The 19,510-nt window shown below is 45.0% G+C and overlaps 2 protein-coding genes across 2 annotated transcripts; one reads left to right on the top strand and one right to left on the bottom strand.

Moving 5' to 3' along the window:
• Positions 1-695: 695 nt before the first annotated feature.
• LOC148030024 (pentatricopeptide repeat-containing protein At3g03580-like) lies at positions 696-5,074 on the top strand. The gene has a single exon (XM_087686290.1). It carries the CDS (start codon positions 934-936, stop codon positions 4,168-4,170), a length of 3,237 nt encoding a protein of 1,078 aa, XP_087542416.1. The 5' UTR covers positions 696-933; the 3' UTR covers positions 4,171-5,074.
• A 3,475-nt stretch (positions 5,075-8,549) lies between these two features.
• LOC148030023 (uncharacterized) lies at positions 8,550-17,865 on the bottom strand. Its single transcript, XM_087686287.1, has 2 exons — positions 16,800-17,865; positions 8,550-16,709 (listed from the first exon to the last, which is right to left on the bottom strand). The coding sequence occupies exon 2, from the start codon at positions 13,488-13,490 to the stop codon at positions 12,783-12,785; it is 708 nt and encodes a 235-aa protein (XP_087542413.1). The 5' UTR covers positions 13,491-16,709; positions 16,800-17,865; the 3' UTR covers positions 8,550-12,782.
• Positions 17,866-19,510: the final 1,645 nt, after the last annotated feature.

Here is a 19,510-nt window from a genome sequence, read left to right as displayed (position 1 = left end):
TGATTGCCCTAATGTGTCATCCTAAAACCCAACCAATGCCATTTTTAGGGGGCCAGAGTCGAGACTATACCTTTTGGCTAGAAAGATTGATGCACATTCGCTTCCCCTCATTTCTCTCTCTTTGAATTAAGTGTGGTAATGGTTCGCTTCAGTTCGAGAAATGACATCAATACAATCACCTAAAAATTTAATGCTAGAAACCCTAATAGAAGACTCTAGTATTGATTTAGGCCTTGTTTCAAGTCGATCCTTGTGGGGTTGAGGCGGAGCTTCTCTATGACAGGTAGACTCAAGCAATTCAAGATTACAAATGTTTTGTTATAGGAGTTCCAAACATTTGTTATCCTAATTATCTCTTGATGGACTACCAAAAATGTGTTGTTGGGATTCGTTAGATAGGCACGTTATATTTGCACTCATGGTTGGCTGAATCGAGTCACAAAGATGATGTCATAGTAAGCCATCCTTCTTGCAGAACTTTATGAGGGAGATGGATTCCTCTTCATCTTCCTTCTTTGTCGAGTCTTGGAGTTCTTGCTCTATGTGGGCTTTGGCCAATTCCACCATACAAAGTTCGTGAGGCATTACATATATTTACCATCCTTATAACTAAAATTTTTATAAGATTTAAGGTTTTAAACATTCTTTAAAGCTTGAAGGTTTTTGGGAAATTTACATCACACCTTGGTCTTTCATGCCATTGCACACGTACAAGGTGGTTCAATTTCTGCCACTCCCTTGCATAGTCCTGTGTTTGCTCGAGCAACAGATGCTGCAGAAACTGTGGTTTACTTCCAAATCCTAACGTATTGTTGCCATCGAAGAAAATATGCAGCGTGGCGCCATTACTGCAGGTTCTCTCCAGGATCATGTATAAGGAATTGCGTCAATTAGTTGTAAATAGGTGAACCCAGATATACTTCATAGAGAAAAATGGCAGTTGCAGGCGCTGAGCCATCTTGCTGGATGGAGGCCATCTACACCCCTCCGTGCACCTTACCTGCTCTTGAAATTGACAAGGCTGAGAGGACAACCACGCATGTCTGTGTAGCAGACAGGATTCCCAGAGATTCGCAAGCCTTTAGATCACACAAGCTACAGATGGAATCCTATCATATGCTCCAGCCTTGCTTCCCTCAGGTAGTGAAAGATGATATCCACCAGCTGCGGGAGAGAGGTTGGGAGTTGCTGAGCACAGAGGAGGATTTGACCGTTTTGGACCAGCCTGTTGAGCTCCTATCAGTCCAGGACTTTATCTGCATCTTGCAAAAGTGCAAGAAGAAGAAGGATTTGACCTTTGCCAAGCTTGTGCATGTGCACGCTTGCTATGCTGGTCTTGACACGCATTCAATTGTCGGCAACTACTTAGTACTGATGCTTGTGGAATGTGGTGGCGTGCTTATAGCTCAGCAGATATTCTGTAGGCTAGTGAATACAAATGAACGTTCATGGACATCTCTTGTCTTTGGTTATTCTGAATGTGGATGTTTGGATCATGCTTTCATGCTTTACCAAAGGATGCAAGAGCATTGTGTCCAACCTACCAGCTACACATTTGTGGCTTTACTGAGAGCTTGTGTGAAGCTCAAAGATATAAGAAGAGGCCGGCAAGTCCATCGTGAGATTGCACAAAAAGGATTTGAAAATGATCTTTCTGTTGGCAATACTCTGATCAGCATGTATGCCAAGTGTTCATCCCTTTCAGAGGCACAGGATGCCTTTGCTGTGTTACCTGTTAGGGATGTTGTGTCATGGACTGCATTGATTGCAGGTTACACTGAACATGGTGCTGCCCAGGAAGCACTGAAACGTTTTGAACAGATGCAATCTCAGGGTGTCCATCCTAACACAGTCACATTCATATGTATCTTGAAAGCTTGTGGGAACATTGGGGCCATAAATAAGGGTCGAGAAATACATTCAAAGATTGCAAAAACCGGATTCCAAAGTCATCCTTCTGTTGCTAACAGTCTGATTGCCATGTATGCAAAATGTGGTTCGCTTTCAGAGGCTCAAGAAGTTTTCAACAGACTTTCAATTCGGGATCTCATGTCATGGACCACATTGATAGCAGGATATGCTGAACATGGACCTGGTCAAGAAGCATTGAAATGCTTTGAACAGATGCAACGGGAAGGTCTCTCACCAGATTCTGTTACATTTGCCTGCAGCTTGAAAGCCTGCACGAGCATTGGAGATATAGATCGGGGCCGAGAAATCCACAAAGTGGTTGCTAGTAGGGGCTTTGGAAGGGATCTAGTTATTGGCAATACCTTGATTGGAATGTACGCCAGTGCTGGTTTTCTTTCAGAAGCCCAAGAAGTCTTCAAGGCACTCTCAACCCAAGATTTTGTTTCATACACTGCACTTATTGCAGGTTTCGCTGAATATGGACCTAGCGAAGAAGCACTGAAGTACATGGAAGAAATGCAGCTTCATGGCTTGTGTCCAAATAGCATTACAATTTCATGTGTTTTAAAAGCTTGTAGCAGCTTAGGTTATTTAGACAAAGGACATGAACTTCATTCAACTGCTTTGCACATGGGAATTGAAGTTGACTTATGCGTTAGCAGCAGCTTGGTTGACATGTATGCCAAATGTGGATCACTTACTGAGGCACAGGAAGTTTTTAATAAGGTGGCAGTACGAGATGTTGTCTTATGGACTGCTCTTATGTCAGGGTATGCAGACCATGGGCCATTCCAGGAAGCATTGAATTGTCTAGAACAAATGCAACTTGAGGGATCCTTTCCAGATGCCCTTGCATTTGCTTGTAGCCTGAAAGCTTGCAGTAGCATGGGAGCTGTAGCGAAAGGTCGAGACTTGTACATATTGGCTGCAGAAATGGGATTCCATAAGGAGCTGTCTGTTGCCAATACCATGGTTGGGATGTATGCTAAAAATGGCTTTCTTACAGAAGCACATCGTATTTTTGATGAGCTTCCTACTAAAGATATCATTTCATGGACCTCTCTAATAGCGGGCTATGCAGAACATGGGCCTAGTCAGGAGGCCCTTGAGCTTTTTGAAAAAATGCAAGTTGAAGGCGTTATTGTGGATGCTGTCACACTTGCTTGTGTTGTAAAAGCTTGTGGTAACATTGGAGCCATGCCAAAGGGTCAGGAATTGCATGCACTGATTATATTCAAAGGTTGTGAAAATGATCTTTCTGTTGGCAACAGTCTGATAAGCATGTATGCTAAGTGTGGTTGCCTTTTGGAGGCTGAGGAAGTTTTCATCAAGTTGCCAGCTCCTCATTTGACGACGTGGGGCTCAATGATGAAAGGTTATAACATCAACCGGGAACATAAAATTGTTCTAGAATGTTTTCATGACATGCAAGTGCAGGGGATAAAGCCAGACACAATTATCTTCACCTGTTTGCTGGCTGCATGTAGCCATGCCCACCTGGTGTTAGAGGGGCTTAAGTATTTCAAAGTCATGTGTGAAGAATATGGCATTGTACCATCTGTGGAACATTACACATGTATGGTTGATCTTTTCGCAAGGTCAGGCCACTTAGATGAGGCAGAGAAATTCCTTGAAATATTGTGCCCTTCACTTGAAGCACCTTGGGCAGCTTTGCTCACTGCGTGTAAAGCATATGGAGAGCTAGAACCAGGATTGAGATGCTTCCAGAAGCTTGTGCAGATGAATGCAGAGGATTCAACATGGTATGTGCTCATGGCTGACATCTATGCAAGCGTTGGCAGGTGGGATGATGGGTACAGGTTAGAAACTCTCAGAAGGCATGCTGGAGCAAAGAAAAAACCTGCAACAGCTGTGATAGAAATTAATAAGGAAATACATGAGTTTGTTGTTGGTACTGTTGAGAACAAGGAGATCTCAAATATGCTCCAAACCTTGGATTCTCGCATAAAAAAGGAAGGCTATGTACCAAAGGTTGATCATGTACTGAAACTTATATCCGACAAGGAGAAAGAAATATCAATATGTGAGCATGCAGAGAAACTGGCCATAGCTTTTGGGCTTCTAAATTCACCACAGGGAGAAACTTTGCGAATCACTAAAAACTTGAGAATGTGTGAGAATTGTCACAATGCAAGTAAGATCATATCCAAAGTTGAAAGACGGGAGATAATACTTAGAGACAGTTGCTTTGTTCATCGTTTCAAGGATGGACTCTGCTCTTGTCAAGATGCATTTTAGTCCCTTTTATTAGTGGAGTTTCTGTCTAAGGACCAGCCAAAGGAGAGGAGACTATGATGCAAGTTCCTGAAGCACTGGTGCATATGTTCCTCCAGTTGCAGCCAAGCACCAGCCAAAGGAGGGGAGACTTTGATGCAGTATCTTAGTGGAACATATGTCCAAACACCAGCCAAAGGAGGAGAGACTGTGATGTCAAGTTCATGAAGAACAGCCACACATGTTTCTCCTTTTGCAGCACGGGTTTCTACATGCAGAGTGGAGAAACAAGGATTCGAATGCAGATGCTTCTCTTCTTAGCATTGAGGTCGAGTGGAAAATCTGCCATTACTTCCCTGAATACAGATTATTGGCATGGGAGCCTTCAAAGCAAATTTGAACCATCCTGTGGCTCGACTTGACTGGCTAAATCATTTCACTGACATTCTAAAGAGGATTACTTGATCCCTGTGGAGTAACCTGATACTATCCAGGGCATGAAGATGCTTCAAAAGGAACCAAGCATCAGAGTTCCAAACACACATGCCCGTAGGTTTTCTGGAGGGCTTTCGATATAAAATATCTCTAGGAAGATGGTATATTCCACATGGTTTAATATAACAGCGATTCCCCAACCCTTTGTACAGTAGATTCACATTGAGGCTACACCCCTTTCGATATAACATATCTATTGGAAGATGGTATACTCCACACAGTTTAATAAAACAGCAATTCCCCAACTTTTTGTACAGTAGATGCACATTGAGGCTACACCAGAGTGTCAACATGTGACATCATCTCCCACCACTCTACATGAGAATTTTTTGTATTTCTTTCCAACATTAAGTTGTTCTGGTGGCCACATCCAGTGTTCAAAGCAAGGGCAACTATGATGGGGTTTTCTCAAGCAATCTTGGTCATTTACAGGTGAAGTTGTCCATTTTCATATTTTCCTTACTGAATATCTAAAATCTGTACATACAGTTGGATAGTTCTGTAGGTGCCTTCGTTTATCAAAATGATTATCGCAACTATGAAGAGTGGGGGACAATGTGATTGCTGGTTCCAAGTTTAGTTCTTGGAGGTTTCTACAGAAGGAATCTGCTTTGGTAACAGGCTAGAGACTGCCATTTTGTTCAAAATCCTAGCTATTAAATTCTTGCAATGCCTTGGTTAGCTATCAAATGTCATACTGTAAGCAGCTACGAGTTTCAATGCCATTTTACAAATTCATGCCTCTGACTTCTCTAAGTCAGTTTTGCACTTGTGTCCAGGCTTCGCTAAACCCAAAGGTTTAGATGAAGTGCTTTTGCTATATGAGTTCTGCCTGAATGGTATCATTCACCCCTAGTTGCAAGGGGTGTCCCTACTCTAATGGTTTAGCAGACATTTCTATATCTTTTGCTGGAGTTAGTGAACAGTCCTATCTAGGCTCACTAGACCCTCCTGTAAACATAATTTACTTTCCATCCTTCAAGATAACCTAACAACGAGTTTCGAGATTTGGGAATTAGATTCCAAACTGACTCTGTGTGACCCCTAGAGCTCTTACTAACATGAGAACTTAGAATGCTTGCAAAGCCATATCTCATTCGTCACGAGAATGGGAAATGGAGTCGATGATTTAATTAAAATGAACTTGATTATTTAATTGGAATGAACTTGTTGAGTTTCAAGGATTGAGAATTAGATTTCCAACTAGCTCTGTGTTACCTCTAGAGCTCTTATTAACATGAGAACTTCTTAGAATGCTTGCAAAGCCACATCTCATTCGTCACGAGAATGGAAATGGACTTGATGATTTAATTAAAATGAACTCTAATTTTGGTACCTTTGGCTCTTGGCATAGTGACCATTGCAACTGTGAAGGATTTGACCCTTGGGCATGTAGTGGACAAGTATACAAGTTATGTGATATAAGGATAGGACAAAAGAAATAAGTTGCAATGTGAGACTTTCATTAATTGAAAGTTCGCATCTTAGGTTAAATAATCATTTGAAAGTTTCACCTAGTGAGCATCTCACTTAAGGTATAAAGTAAACCTAGAATTCAGGTTTGTCCAATGAGCAGCTCAATTGGTTAATGACCAAGTCATCAATTGGCCCTTGATAAAAAATAAAATTGAATTAGGGAGTTGTTGCTTATTCATTTAGAAAGTTGATCTTGGCTATTTGGGATCTTCTCCTCTCTCATTTTGAGAAGAACAAGTTTGGAGATATCCATTATTCTTTTCTTTGCTACAAAATTTATAGTTTTCAGCCATGAAACATGAGTTGTCAATGCATATGGAGTTGAGGTAGTAGCCAATTTCCATTTAGCAAGTTTGTAACTCCATTTACAGCAAGGTATGCTATTGTTTTTTACCTAATTTTTAGCAAAATAGGTTATTTTAGCATTAGGACTCAGATTCTTTTTTTCCTTTGAGATCTCAAGCCTAGTGCACTTTTTGGATAACTTTCTCATGAAGAAAGTGATATCCTTATAGTTTCATTGCAAAAAAGCCCTCTGCTTGTAAGAGGAACAACGTGGGATTGCATGGGAACTATGGGAGATAGTTGTCTAGGTGAATGCTCCATGACACTGGGCTCAAATATTGGCTGTAATTTGAGAGTTTGGTAGGTTGAAGTTTTCCAACATTGAAGATTGATAAGGTCATTATATACATGTGGATCAATTGTGCCACATGAAATTGTTGAAATACGTACTGTCTATTGTGGAATGCATGGAAAATTTATGGAAATGCAAGGCAATACCTAATGGAATGCATATTGTAGGGATCACATCAATTGCCCTTTGTTTTTAGGCATGGATTGAATATTGGTTTGCTATGGTTATGCATTGTTTGTAGTACGTAGCAATGTGGGTTAGATTGTGAATGGACAGATTTGTCACACATTTTGGTTAAGTTTGGTGATAGCAATTGAGGACACCACATAAGTTTGTGCTGATTCAAGAGCAAGGCACATGGGAATCACTGGCATCAAGAGTTTGTGACAACAAGTCACTTGTGATTTGTGTAAGCTTTGAATAATGATAAAGGAATATTGATGGGGCATATTGTCTGCCATCTACCATGCAAGAGTGTTCTAGCTTCTCTTGTTTAGTATTTTGTTTATTTGTTGATTTATTTCATGTGTGCAAGTTATTTTATGATCATTGCGCTTTAGATTTTTTCCGAAGGCCGGTTTCATCTCTTACGAATTAAACACGAGAACTTCCTAGAATGCATGGAAAGCCACATCTCATTCCTTGTGAATTAACTCTGTTTGAATGACCTCACAAACACCCACCTCTTTTCTGTAAAGGGTGACTAGAATGAAATACTGGATGTAACTTGACACATGATGGTTGTTCCAATAGATTGGCAAAATGCTCTTTATTCTGATTCTAAATAGATCAGATAATCTCAGACCCAATTCTTAATGCAAGCCCATATGTAGATTGTGTTTATCATAATTTAACTGTCTTTCTTTTCTTCCTCATCTGGGTGTCGATGATACACATGTAAGGATAATGTGAAAAGATGGGTGAACGTTGGATGTCCCAATCAACAGGCTATGCTTCATAAAATGTACTACAAAACATCAGGCACAACAAATAGTGCAGTGTACCACTTATCCAGCCAGTCTGCAACAGGTTCCACTCTGGTTGGTGCATGAATTGCATGATTGTAACTGCCTGTGTGCTAGTTTTGTTGTTCTGGTTTTGGAGGTGGGAAATGTTCAACAGGTGAGGTCTATGCTTAAGTAGAGGCCATGCCTGAAGGTAGAGTGATAGAGAGAAAGGGAACGGTTGATTAGCTTGCCTGAAATGGTCAGCAACACTTTGCTTAAAGAATAAGGGGGAACAGATTACTTTTTCGTTGGGAGGGTTTGCTTTCATCAAAGATTTTCTCAAGCTGTTCTGGCATACTGTCAGAATTTCCCTATGTTTGGAAAACTAGTCCTAATTTCATTCGCATGCAGAACGAAAATTACGAATTATTAAAGAGAGAAGATACAACATTCATATGCAAGCAGAATTTCTCAAAATCAAGGGAAAGGAAAATGCTTAGTGTAGATGAATGGATTTTGGCCTTGAACTACAAACTTTTCCTTTGCATGGAAGGCCTCAAAATTTTGATCAGCTGATGGTCAAAGTTGTGGCATGCATTCAACTATGACACCAAAGACTTGGTCCTTCTTTCCTTGCAAGATCATCTATGTTGGCCATGCATGACCACATGCTTAGAAAAATGCTGGCTACTGACATGGCCTGTTTGGGTGCATTATGGAGTTTTTGATTCTTCTTTTTCTTTGTTCTTTTTGCCTCGGGGGAGGGGGGCAAGGGGGGATGAATGTACGAGAATTCTAGTCATATGGAAGCCCAAATCTCTTTTTTTTGTAAGAAAAAGGTGGCTAGTTATATTACATAAAAGACTTTACAACAAAATACATATACTCAACAAACTAGTTGGAGCCGATACAAAGTCATGTTGGAATAATATATACAAGACTCTCAAGGCAGTCTAGGGGAAATGGGGGATAAGAGCCACGGTGGAGGAGAGTATCGCCACCTAGGGTTACCTGCATGCATCATGAAGAACAGATCATGATTACCTAGAGTATGTATGAAGTGGTATTGGAGCTCCTCGAGCTCCCAATAATCTCCCATACCTTTGAATGCTTTGTTCAAATTGAAAAGAACAAACCTGATTGACAAGTCAACACTAGTAGAATTGCGAAAATTCTTTCAAAATAGCTGAAAAAGCCACTTTTTTTAATGAATGCATCACTTTTTGATATTTTTCAACTTGGAAGAATTGTACTACTCATAATAAGACCTAGCACATTGGTAATGGTCTCTGATAATTTAATTTTGGTCACTTACATGTCCGGCATATGAACTAGTACTTTACATTGTATCATACACCGACTTACGCTTGATATGTCACATAAATCACAGAATAACTCATCCCATAGGTGCACACTAAAATCTTATAATGTTGAAAGACCTGTTGTGTTTTCACACTTTAAACAGGCAATGTGTCGACAATGTAGAAGCCCAATAGCCAAGTCTTCCCTTGAGTCTAATGATACAAATCCTCCTCTAGGGTATAGCTAGTAGCTTCTTCTCCTGCTGACTTGTGATGAGGGCTAGCCTTTTGCCAGTGTGGACAGTGAACAATATCTCATGGGGGGCATTGCCCACTCTACTTGCCACATGTAAGGAGATGCTTACTGGCAATAACCTAGATGCCCACACCTCACCAGGCAACATGATCTCCCAAATGGGGGGGATCCAACCAGTCCTATGGGATTGCTATCTTCATCTCCCTCCTCCTAGTCTCAACTCCATGTTGGTAGTCAAATATCTACTTTAAGATCGCCTAGTCAACCAGCCTATAAACCTTCCTTCACACTAACAATAGAGGCAGGGCCAGTGTCCTAACGGGCCCACTAGACGTGAGGGTGCTTGCTGATCTGGATTCTATCACAATCTCGAGCCTGGGGGTTCTCTGGCTGGCGGTCTATCGTCACCTAGCAAACTAGAGGCCTTTGAATCAAGGTCTTACGTAGGCCTTGCTACACTCGTAGTAGAATGTGCAAGGAGGATCTGGGTGGGGTGAACTAAGCTAACGTGAAAATCCATCTTAAGGATGGCCTCCATTTCCCGCTGTTGAGCTATGGCCTACACTCCTGAAGGCCCTTCCACAAAAGGACCTTCCATGTCTACTCCCCTAGTGTGAGTCCACAAACCACCAACTTGCCAAGGAGGGCCATACTCTGGTACTGTAGGTAGATGATCCCCAGCCCCCCTTAGAGTGATGCTGGATAATAGTCGCCGATGCCACCTTGGCCCGAGAGTCCCTAGACCCATCCAGACTAGCCCAAAGAAAAGCTAGCGGGACGTTTCGAAGCTAAGCCACACAGGATGAGGAGAAACACCAGTAGTAAGCTGAGACATGCAATACAAGGAGAAACACCAATAGGAAGCAATGTACTAGGTTGTCCCTAAAAGGACTTGGTTGACCACTAAGGCCCTGTTTGTCAAGGAGAGGCGGGTCGTGCTCTAGTAGGTCAACTTTGATGGAGTCCAATGATGGGAGAAACTACTAGGTTGTGTTGAGTCATACTTGGAAGCCAAGATAAGATATGGTCCCCTATTCACCCATCAGAAATCCAAGCGGACGCCCCACTCAAAGCTAGATTTTGGATCTATGAGAAATGTAACAGACTTTTGGCAGTTGATTCTTTCTCTCATAGCTGTGCAGAATACCTCTAATGGAAGTCTCTCTCTCTCCAGCATCACTTCATCATCCTCCACATAGGTGACCATATCATCTGCACAATTGAGAGTCCATCAACTCTGTCTCCGCTCTCATTGGGAGCTTGAGGCCTTGCAGGCCATTCACTCTCGAGTGCAGAAAGTAGGACCACCCGCAAAGAATAGAAAGAGGTAGGGGGCTAGAGGGCAGCCCTGCCAAACTGACCTCTCCACAGGAAACTTCCCCCTTCTTACTTCCTATGAGTGGCCTGTTGGTGGTTGACCTATAGAGAGAAGATACCCCTCTGATCCACTCCTGCGAGAATATCGACCCTGTCATAGGTCTTCTTGAAATCCAGTAGAAGCATTACCATCATTTGGCCACTAGGCTAAGTCCACTTAGTGGCCTTAAAGAAGGTGAAGATGTCCAGGATGCTTCTATCCTGGATGAAACCCTTCTGTATGTCATGGATGATGTCTAGGAGAATGGGATAAAGCCTGACACCAATCATCTTGGCTAGGGCCTCATAGGCCACTGACATCAGCCACCACTGGGACAGCTCCTCTCTCCCTCTGCGAAGGAGATTGACTAATTCTACTGATAGGCTGCTCGGCCTCCAACCTGAGCTGAAGATCTCTTGAAAAGCATGGATCGGGGAATTCTTCACCATCTCCCAATAAGTGGTGAAGAAAGCTCTTGACAGCCCATCCTCTCTGCAGCTTTTTTGCCCATCTTGTGTGTGGAGCACCTCAGCTAGTTCCTTCTCTATGAATGGCTCAAGGAGTGCTTGTCCCATCACCTTGGTTACAAGGGGTGGGATGCACTCCCACACTTGCTGTCTACATTGGAGCACCATGTCTGATCCTGCTGCTTGCTGAAAAAGCTCTGTAGAAGACTGTAGCAAGTTCCATCACCTCATGGGGGCAAGAACAAACCCTCCCATACTGATTACGGAGACTCCAGATTTGGTCTCCCAAGGTACATGGCTGATGCGGCTGGAAGGACTCTTTGCACATCGTATATCCCTTTCGCGCTCAAAATGCTATTGAGATGCAAAACGAGAACTTTGAACACCTATCCTCCCTACGAGGGTTGTCTGCAGTCTTTGTGAGAGTGCGCAACGGAAGAAGAACACGAACACAGAGGAGGAGAGAGAGACAGCAGAAAATGAAGGAAGAAAATCTGCAATGACTGTAATGAATGCTGAATACAAAACTGTGGACTGATCAGTCCCTGCACGCAGCCCGAAGCGTCAGTGAGGGCACCAGATCAGGCTGATGATGACGGCAGCACCGAAGACAGAGGAAGATGACGGAGTCGGAGTGTGCACCTGCCAAGGAAGGAGGGAAGATGATAATACAACTGATTGCCAAGTGGGAAATGGCTATAAATTGCCAAAAAACCCAAAAACTGGCCGACCTGAAATTTGAGGCCATAAATATGTCCGACCAGCATTTAATGCTGATCCGACCAGCATTTAATGCTGGTAAAAGTGCCAGGAATGCTCAGAAAAATCCCAGAAAGGGTGGACAATGTCCGGCAGGTGAGGCAAGCTAAAGAATGCAGAAACTGCCCCGGGAAATGCACACAAAATCTCGACTGGAGGAGAAAATGCACAGAAATGCAATAAACTGAGTGCTCTAGAATGAGCTACCTCCTCCGTCAAAACAAGTGATAGACAAGTCAGAGCTCCTAAAGTCCTCATCTGACTCAGACTGAGGCTCACAGGCAGGAGATGACAAGGCATGACAAAAATGACTGCTAACACCCCCTCTCAGATCCTGGATGTGGTTGAAGGCCAAGGGAAAAACGGATCCTGGGGTGGCAAGAGGAATGCCAAGGTCGATGAAGTCCGTCGATGTAGACTGCTCCTGAAGGAGCTCCTCACGATCCTGGGAATCCCCCTCTAAAACACTAGGGGCCAGGGAATCCACAGCCGCATCACCAAGATCGTCCCCCTCTAAAAGGGATGGGAGGTACAAGGGAACCACCGGAGGAGAAGGTGGGGGATGGGAAGGAACCTGTGGAATAGAAGGTGCACAAGCGGGAACGGGTGTAGCAATAGACTGCCTCGGAGGACCCTGGATCAAAGAAGGGGAATGGAGCCTGTAAAGCCCGCTCTCCTGCCAACCTGTAGATAAGATAGCTCCTGTAAAAGAATCCTCAATAACAACGGCATGCTCGGTGAAGATCACTCGTGTGCCAAGCCTCGTAAGGCCATAAACTGAGAGGAGGGGAAGGCCCAAATCCGGAACATGTAGGGCCTATGAAAAGAAGCTCGAAGGTCGGTCGGTAAACAAAGGCAATGTGCCAACACCACTAATAGGCACCGATAAAATGTCACCAACAGTGACTGAACCTTGTGATGGACGGAGATCCTGTAACAAATCACCTCGGGGAGTCATATGACTCGAAGCACCACTGTCCACTAGCCAAGACTGCGCAGAAGACACTGTAGCCCACGGAAAAAGGATCCTCCTCCAAAGCATGGATATGAAGGAACACTGACTCATGGGTAACAGCTGGTGTAGAGGTAGAAGAAGGCTCCGATGTAGATCCACCCTTCGCTCCCGGACGAAGGTGAGGGTACTTCTTCCAGCATTTCTCCTCGGGATGTGTCCCTTTCCCACAGTGTGGGCACTTCGGTCTCTCTGAATCTGAGTCAGAGCCTAAAGAACTGTCCTCCTTCTTAGCCTTTGACTTCGTCTTCTTCTTTTGTCCTCCCGAATCTGCAACAAAGGCTCTAGTGGAGTCGGATCTACTAGCACTGACCTCTCTGAGTCGCTCGTCATGCTCCAAGACAAGCGGGGATAGCTCCTCCCATAGAAGCTTCTCACGGGTCCTCGATGTAAGAAGGCTGGTGTAGAAGACATCAAACCGAGACGATGGCAGCTGAGTCAAAAGAATCATAGCCATGTCTTCAGAAAATATCGTCCGATCGAGGGATGCAAGCTCATCCCTCATATCCTGTAATCTGTTGATGCGGTCCTTCATGGAAGGACTATCATCAATAGTGAGCATCCGCAACTTCTTTTCAAGAGATATCCAGTGGGCAAACGTCTTCTGTTGATAGAGAGACGCGAGCTTTCTCCACATGTCTGCTGCAGTCTTCAACCTAAGAACATGAACAAGGACAGAATCCTACAAACTCAGAAAGAGGAAAGATCTGGCTCTAGAATTAAGCCGATCCCATAATGCTGCACGATCCATAGATGTCCCATCTGCGGGATCCACCTTAGGCCGGGGAATAGGAACAAAAACAAGCTTCCAAAGATCGAAGGAGTCCAAGATACACTCCACCTTGCAGGACCATAGAGAAAAGTTGGAGCCATCCAACCGGTCCTCTTTGGGCAACTGAGGAAGTACGGATACCTGCACAGGGGGTACCAAAGGCTGCATCTTCGGCCCACCGGAAGGGGATTGCCGAGATACATGAATAGAAGGGGGACGGGAGAGAGGAATAGACTCCGAATGACGGTCCTCGTGATAGAAATCACGTCTCCGTTCAGATGAGTGTCGAGACAAAAGCTCGTCATCTGAGTCATCAAAGCCCGTAAACTGATGAGAAGACATCTTTCAATCTGCAAAACACCAAACACCAAAGAAAACTGTGCCGAACCCGAAGTAGACCAGCAGTCTAGTCACCAACCACCAAAACAGAGGCTGTGATAGCCTACAAACACCTGGAGTTGGAAAACGCAAGGATATCTGATGAAGATCACCAGAAAAGAAGCCGCCAGCTCCAAAACGCAGCCTGGTAGTGGATCGCCAGCAGGAGATGAGCCGCCAAGAGTGGAAACGACCACCAGATCAGGAAAATGCAGCCTGATGATGTGTCGCCCAGCTGAAGGAGGGGCCACCTGATGGTAAGCAAGCAAGAGGGATCATTTGATGACGTGGCAGCGTTGGGAGTAGTCGTTTGCAGCAAACGCAAGAAGAATGGCCACCTAGAGGGGCCGCCTGGGCAGTTGGAGATGAGGCGACAGTAGCAGAAGAGGAGTGAGGTATCTCTCCACAAGGTTAGGTCCTCAATGCTCTCAGGCGATGATACCATGTGAGAGTGCGCAACGGAAGAAGATCACGAACACAGAGGAGGAGAGAGAGAGAGCAGAAAATGAAGGAAGAAAATCCGCACTGACTGTAATGAATGCTGAATACAAAACTGTGGACTGATCAGTCCCTGCACGCAGCCCGAAGCGTTAGTGAGGGCACCAGATCAGGCTGATGATGACGGCAGCACCGAAGACGGAGGAAGATGACGGAGTCGGAGTGTGCACCTGCCAAGGAAGGAGGGAAGATGATAATACAACTGACTGCCAAGTGGGAAATGGCTATAAATAGCCAAAAAACCCAAAAACTGGCCGACCTGAAATTTGAGGCTATAAATATGTCCGACCAGCATTTAATGCTGGTAAAAATGCCAGGAATGCTCAGAAAAATCCCAGAAAGGGTGGACAATGTCCGGCAGGTGAGGCAGGCTGAAGAATGCAGAAACTGCCCCGGGAAATGCACATAAAATCTCGATTGGAGGAGAAAATGCACAGAAATGCAATAAATTGAGTGCTCTAGAATGAGCTACCTCCTCCGTCAAAACAAGTGATAGACAAATCAGAGCTCCTAAAGTCCTCATCTGACTCAGAGTGAGGCTCACAGGCAAGAGATGACAAGGCATGACAAACATGACTGCTAACAGTCTTAAGCTCTTGCATGTGCAAGGTAGGATCTCCAAGTGTCTCTTGGAGAAATCTCTATATGGCTACTAAGTCCCTTTGAACTCTCCTCCTCCCAACATTGATGCCAAGCCTGTAAGGCTATCTCCTCGCAAATCCTACTCAACTCCCCTAAAACCTTTACCAACTCCTCTGCAATCCGGTCACCCCTCGCCCAAAACCCTAGTCCAAAGCTGCTCAATCTGCCTCCTCACCTCCTCCTATCCATAGGCTGAAACTAGAATGCGGTAGGAGCAAGTGTCTAGCAGCACTGGATAGTCAAAGGGTGGTCCTAGCTAGGTGCCCAACCTACCCTCCTTTGGAACACCCCCACTCTCCACTTCTCAATAGCAATAACAATTGGGAAACATAAATCCTATCCAACCACTCCAAGAGGATAGGCCACCCAGCGGCTTGTAATCTAGGAAAACTCCAATGAACCGTCTCACTTGTGGAACCCACTACAAGAAGGAAAACCTCTCATGCCTCTAGCTCCTCCTCTGCCATGCCCTTTGCAAACTCCTCCACTCTTGTTGTGGCCATTGATGGAGTGCTCCGAATAGGTGTGCGATCTACTTGGGAGTACTTTCCCCACTCTATTGGCTTGGGCTGGGAAAAGCTTATGCTTGCGAAGTAAGATGTCAATCCGTTTGTGCCTACAGCTCTTGCCTAGTGATCAACTTCCTAGGACCACGTGCCCCACTATAGTGGAGGTTGTTCACATTCCAAGATGCAACATGTAAACTCATGGATAGGGCTAGTACTTGGTGAACATAGTGTCGAAGAAGCTAAGGACTCAAGAGGAGGTGGAATTGTGTAGTTTGCGCATTCTCTTTGCCGCAGGCCTAGAGGGTGAACTCCATTCCATCATGGTAGACCTATGGTGCAAGAGGGGGGGTAAAAGATGCTCTTGGTTGGACAACCTAGGCATCCATGAACCAAGCTAAGAGATGGGACTCTGTCATCTGATAGAATCGAGCAGCCTGGGCAAGTGGCCACTCCATTATAGTCATCGGTAGGGAGGGGTTCAAAAGATGATGTTGAGGTGTGGGCCATCTGCCCTGCGCCGCTAGTTGATGTCCATCCGACATCTCAGCCACTGTTGTGCTAGTAGCGCTAGTCCTACCTTTGCTCACCACTGATAGATGTGGTTTGCTAATTGTTCCCTTATGACCTCATCCATCAGAGCTGTTGATCAGGCTCCTCCTGAGTGAGAAACTGAAGGAAGGAGGCATGGTTTGGCCCATTTAATGGGACTGCCTGTAGGCCTCTCCAATTGCCTTCCCCCTGGCATCGTTGGACCCTTGTAAAATCCTCACCATCCACTTGCATAGCCACCTGTTGTGTTGCCTTCACATCAAAGCAGGTACACCCTACAGTCAAATGCCCAGAGCCATGGTATCGCAAGCACCGACTGGGCTGCCCTGTCACAATGATCTATCTGTCTTACGACACCCAACTCTTTGCTTGTGGGGTTGGGGCTACGGGACTGGCTGTGGGCCCTCCTGTTACCTTCCCCTCTAGCATTGTTGGACCCTTGTAAAATCCTCATCATCCACTTGCATAGCTACTTGTTGTGTCGCCTTCACATCAAAGCAGGTACACTCTACAAAAAATGCACAGAGCCATGGTATTGTAAGCACTGACTGGGCTGCCCTGTCACAATGATCTACTGTCTAAAGGTTTGCATGCCAACCTTGATCTCTAAAAACTTGGGTATTTTCTTGGATCTTCCATTGCCACCAGTACTTTTGGAACCCTTGTGGCCCTCACTACATCAGCAAAGGAAGGGGGGAGGGCCGTGCCGAAGAGGCGCCCAAATTCCTCTGCCAACTATTGGTTCTCAACTGGCAGTCGAAGAAAAAGCAGGTTGATTGGGTGACGAGAAAGTCTATTGTGGAGCTCGAAGTTCTCTCAACAGTGAAGCCACTCCTACCATGGGACCATGTAGATGACTCCTTTCATAGAGGCTATAGGGGCATTGGCAACAAGCTCCAAGGGCCTCCGCTGAAGTGAGATGGACCATAAAAGATACCTTGACCCATCAGTATCAGCTCCGCAATCTGTGCAGTACCAATGTGCAAGGTCAATCGTGGAGCTGTGCAATGGAGGGAGAGTGCCCAACGACCTTACTGAAAATTGCGGTCTTCTCTAGTTCCATTTCCATGACATAAATGGATAAGAGCTGCTGTCTCCTCTAGTTCCCCTTCCGTGGCATGAATGGATTAGAGCTGCTCCTCTGTGAGAATGACACACAAGGCATGTGACTGGGGGGCACTTGTGGAGTGCTCCGAGGGCGGACCGGAGGTTTCCATTGTGGGTCTTCACGGGGGACCTTCTGAGAATACTATTGTTTGCCTGAGGGGAAGAATGCCTTGAGGGATGGGGGTAGCAGCAAATATTACAGTTCAGCCGGCCTGTGGTGGGGCGGGGGAGAGAGAGGGGTTATATGGTGGCGAGACGGCCAGGGGACGGGGGGACGAAGGTGGCCAGATCGGCCTGGCGACAAGGCCTGTGGCAGAGGAAAGCCTATGGAGGGGGGACAGACTGGCGAAAGGGGCAGGATAGGGACTGACTATCGGAAGCAGCTTTTGGGGAAGGTGGTGGTGATGAGGCGCACCCTGCGCACAGGCGGGAGGGTGGCGAAGCTTAGGGGCTGAGCCGCCGCTGAGGGCGGAAGGTGTACTGATTTTAGTGGGGGCAGCAACACACTTCGGAGGGGCAACATCTTTCACGCGACGATCACGGCGCTCGTCTCTGATTTCGAGTTTTCTGGAAGCCCAAATCTGGGCATCTGCTGCCACAATTTCTTTGGCCCTTGCTGTACATTCGTTAAAACTTCCAAACCAATCAAACTAAGGGCGGGTACACACTACCTTGGATGGCTGGGGCAGTATGCAATCCGCCCTTTATTACTTTTACACACTAAACTGGATGGCTGGGGCAGCATGCAATCCGCCCTTTATTATGTTTACACACTAAACTGCAGGAAAATTTTCACCAAAAGAGGGATGGCTAGTGGTAATAAGGCCTTTGACCAACACCCATTGGCGGAGGCTCAATTGCTGTCAGGCGTAGTGTATATTTTTAATGTATAGAATGTCATCTAGTGTGTTGGGCATGGACAATTTTTAGGACGGGTGAGATCCCCCACCCAAAAGTGTCCGGTGTCTGTGAATTTCGCGCCTGTTATAACGCGACATGTCATCGGCGAACACTTCTTCCCGAAATGGCCGTCCACATTGCGGTGTGTAACCGGCCTAAGGGAAAGCTTCCAAAGTAGTAGGTTTTTCTACCCAAATTATATACGAAATGACTGTTTTCCAACTTTAAAGTTGTACCCTAAGGGGTGAGAAATATTGGATTCAAAATGATGCACAATTAGGTGTTACACCACTATATCTCACAGTTCCAAAGAGGGACCATGTTACTCTTTTTTTGCAAAAAAATGTGTGGCTAATTATATTACTCAAAAGAAAATACAACACAAAGTACGAAAGCTCAAAAGTTCTACTAGAAGTGAATGCAAATCAAACCAAGTGTATACAAGGTCTCTTAGGGTGATCCATGCAAGGAATGGGAGATGAAGTCATGGTCGAGTGTAATGCCACTAGGGTTTAACCATTCCATAAGGTGAAAAAAAGGCTATGTAAACATAAGAATGAAGGAACTATTGCCAGACTTCCCATTGATGCCGAGAGTTCCTCGAAAGCTACTCCCAATGGCCTCTAAGGGAGTGAATGATGGACGATGAGGCCTCCAACAAAGTGGCATATCCTAAAAGGCTCTCTTTGCTAAACATCATTTGGTAGTGGGCCTTCGAAATGTGCCACCTTGAGAGGCTACAAATAATTTCTCATATATTTGATTTTAACTCAGTATAGGCTTAAGGACCTATTGGATCAATAGAGCCTCTAGCCCCATGATTACGCACGAACCAACCCATTGATGAACAGTGTGTCAAGCATCTTTGCCTCATCGACTAAGTGGCTTCCTCGTCTAATTGATTACCAACAAAAAGCGCCCCAAGAGACACTTGAGGCTGGGCTCTCTTTGATGGAGGATCCTACAAGCTCCTCTCCAAACCAAGTGTGTAGCCTCACAAGAGCATAAACAATGCTTTGGGATCTTTAGGTGCTAAAGGGATTTAATAGGCTTTTGTAGAAAGTATGCCTTTTCTTTTTTTGCACAAAAATGTGTGTTTAATTATATTACTTAGAAGAAGTAGAATGAAATACAAATGCTTGATAGTCTAGCCAGAGCTATCTATAGATCAAAACCACTCATATACAAGCCTCTTAGGGTGGTCTAGGGAGAATGGGGAATGGAAGTGGTGGAGTATAGCACCATTGAGGCCCAGGGAGTTCACTCTTCATAAAGGAGACATGTCACTTGCGAGAGCAAAGA

The sequence above is a fragment of the Lygodium microphyllum genome, chromosome 10, assembly GCF_053477565.2.
Source record: "Lygodium microphyllum isolate KBCC chromosome 10, Lygodium_microphyllum_v1.1.10, whole genome shotgun sequence".
NCBI lineage: Eukaryota > Viridiplantae > Streptophyta > Polypodiopsida > Schizaeales > Lygodiaceae > Lygodium > Lygodium microphyllum.
The sequence above is the reverse complement of the archived record's forward strand: the minus strand, read 5'-3'. Positions and strand labels throughout refer to the sequence as shown.

Bases quoted from the DNA above. Each gene is read 5' to 3' on its own strand.
- LOC148030024 (XM_087686290.1), top strand. From the start codon at position 934: ATGGCAGTTGCAGGCGCTGAGCCATCTTGCTGGATGGAGGCCATCTAC.
- LOC148030023 (XM_087686287.1), bottom strand. From the start codon at position 13,490: ATGTGGAGAAAGCTCGCGTCTCTCTATCAACAGAAGACGTTTGCCCAC.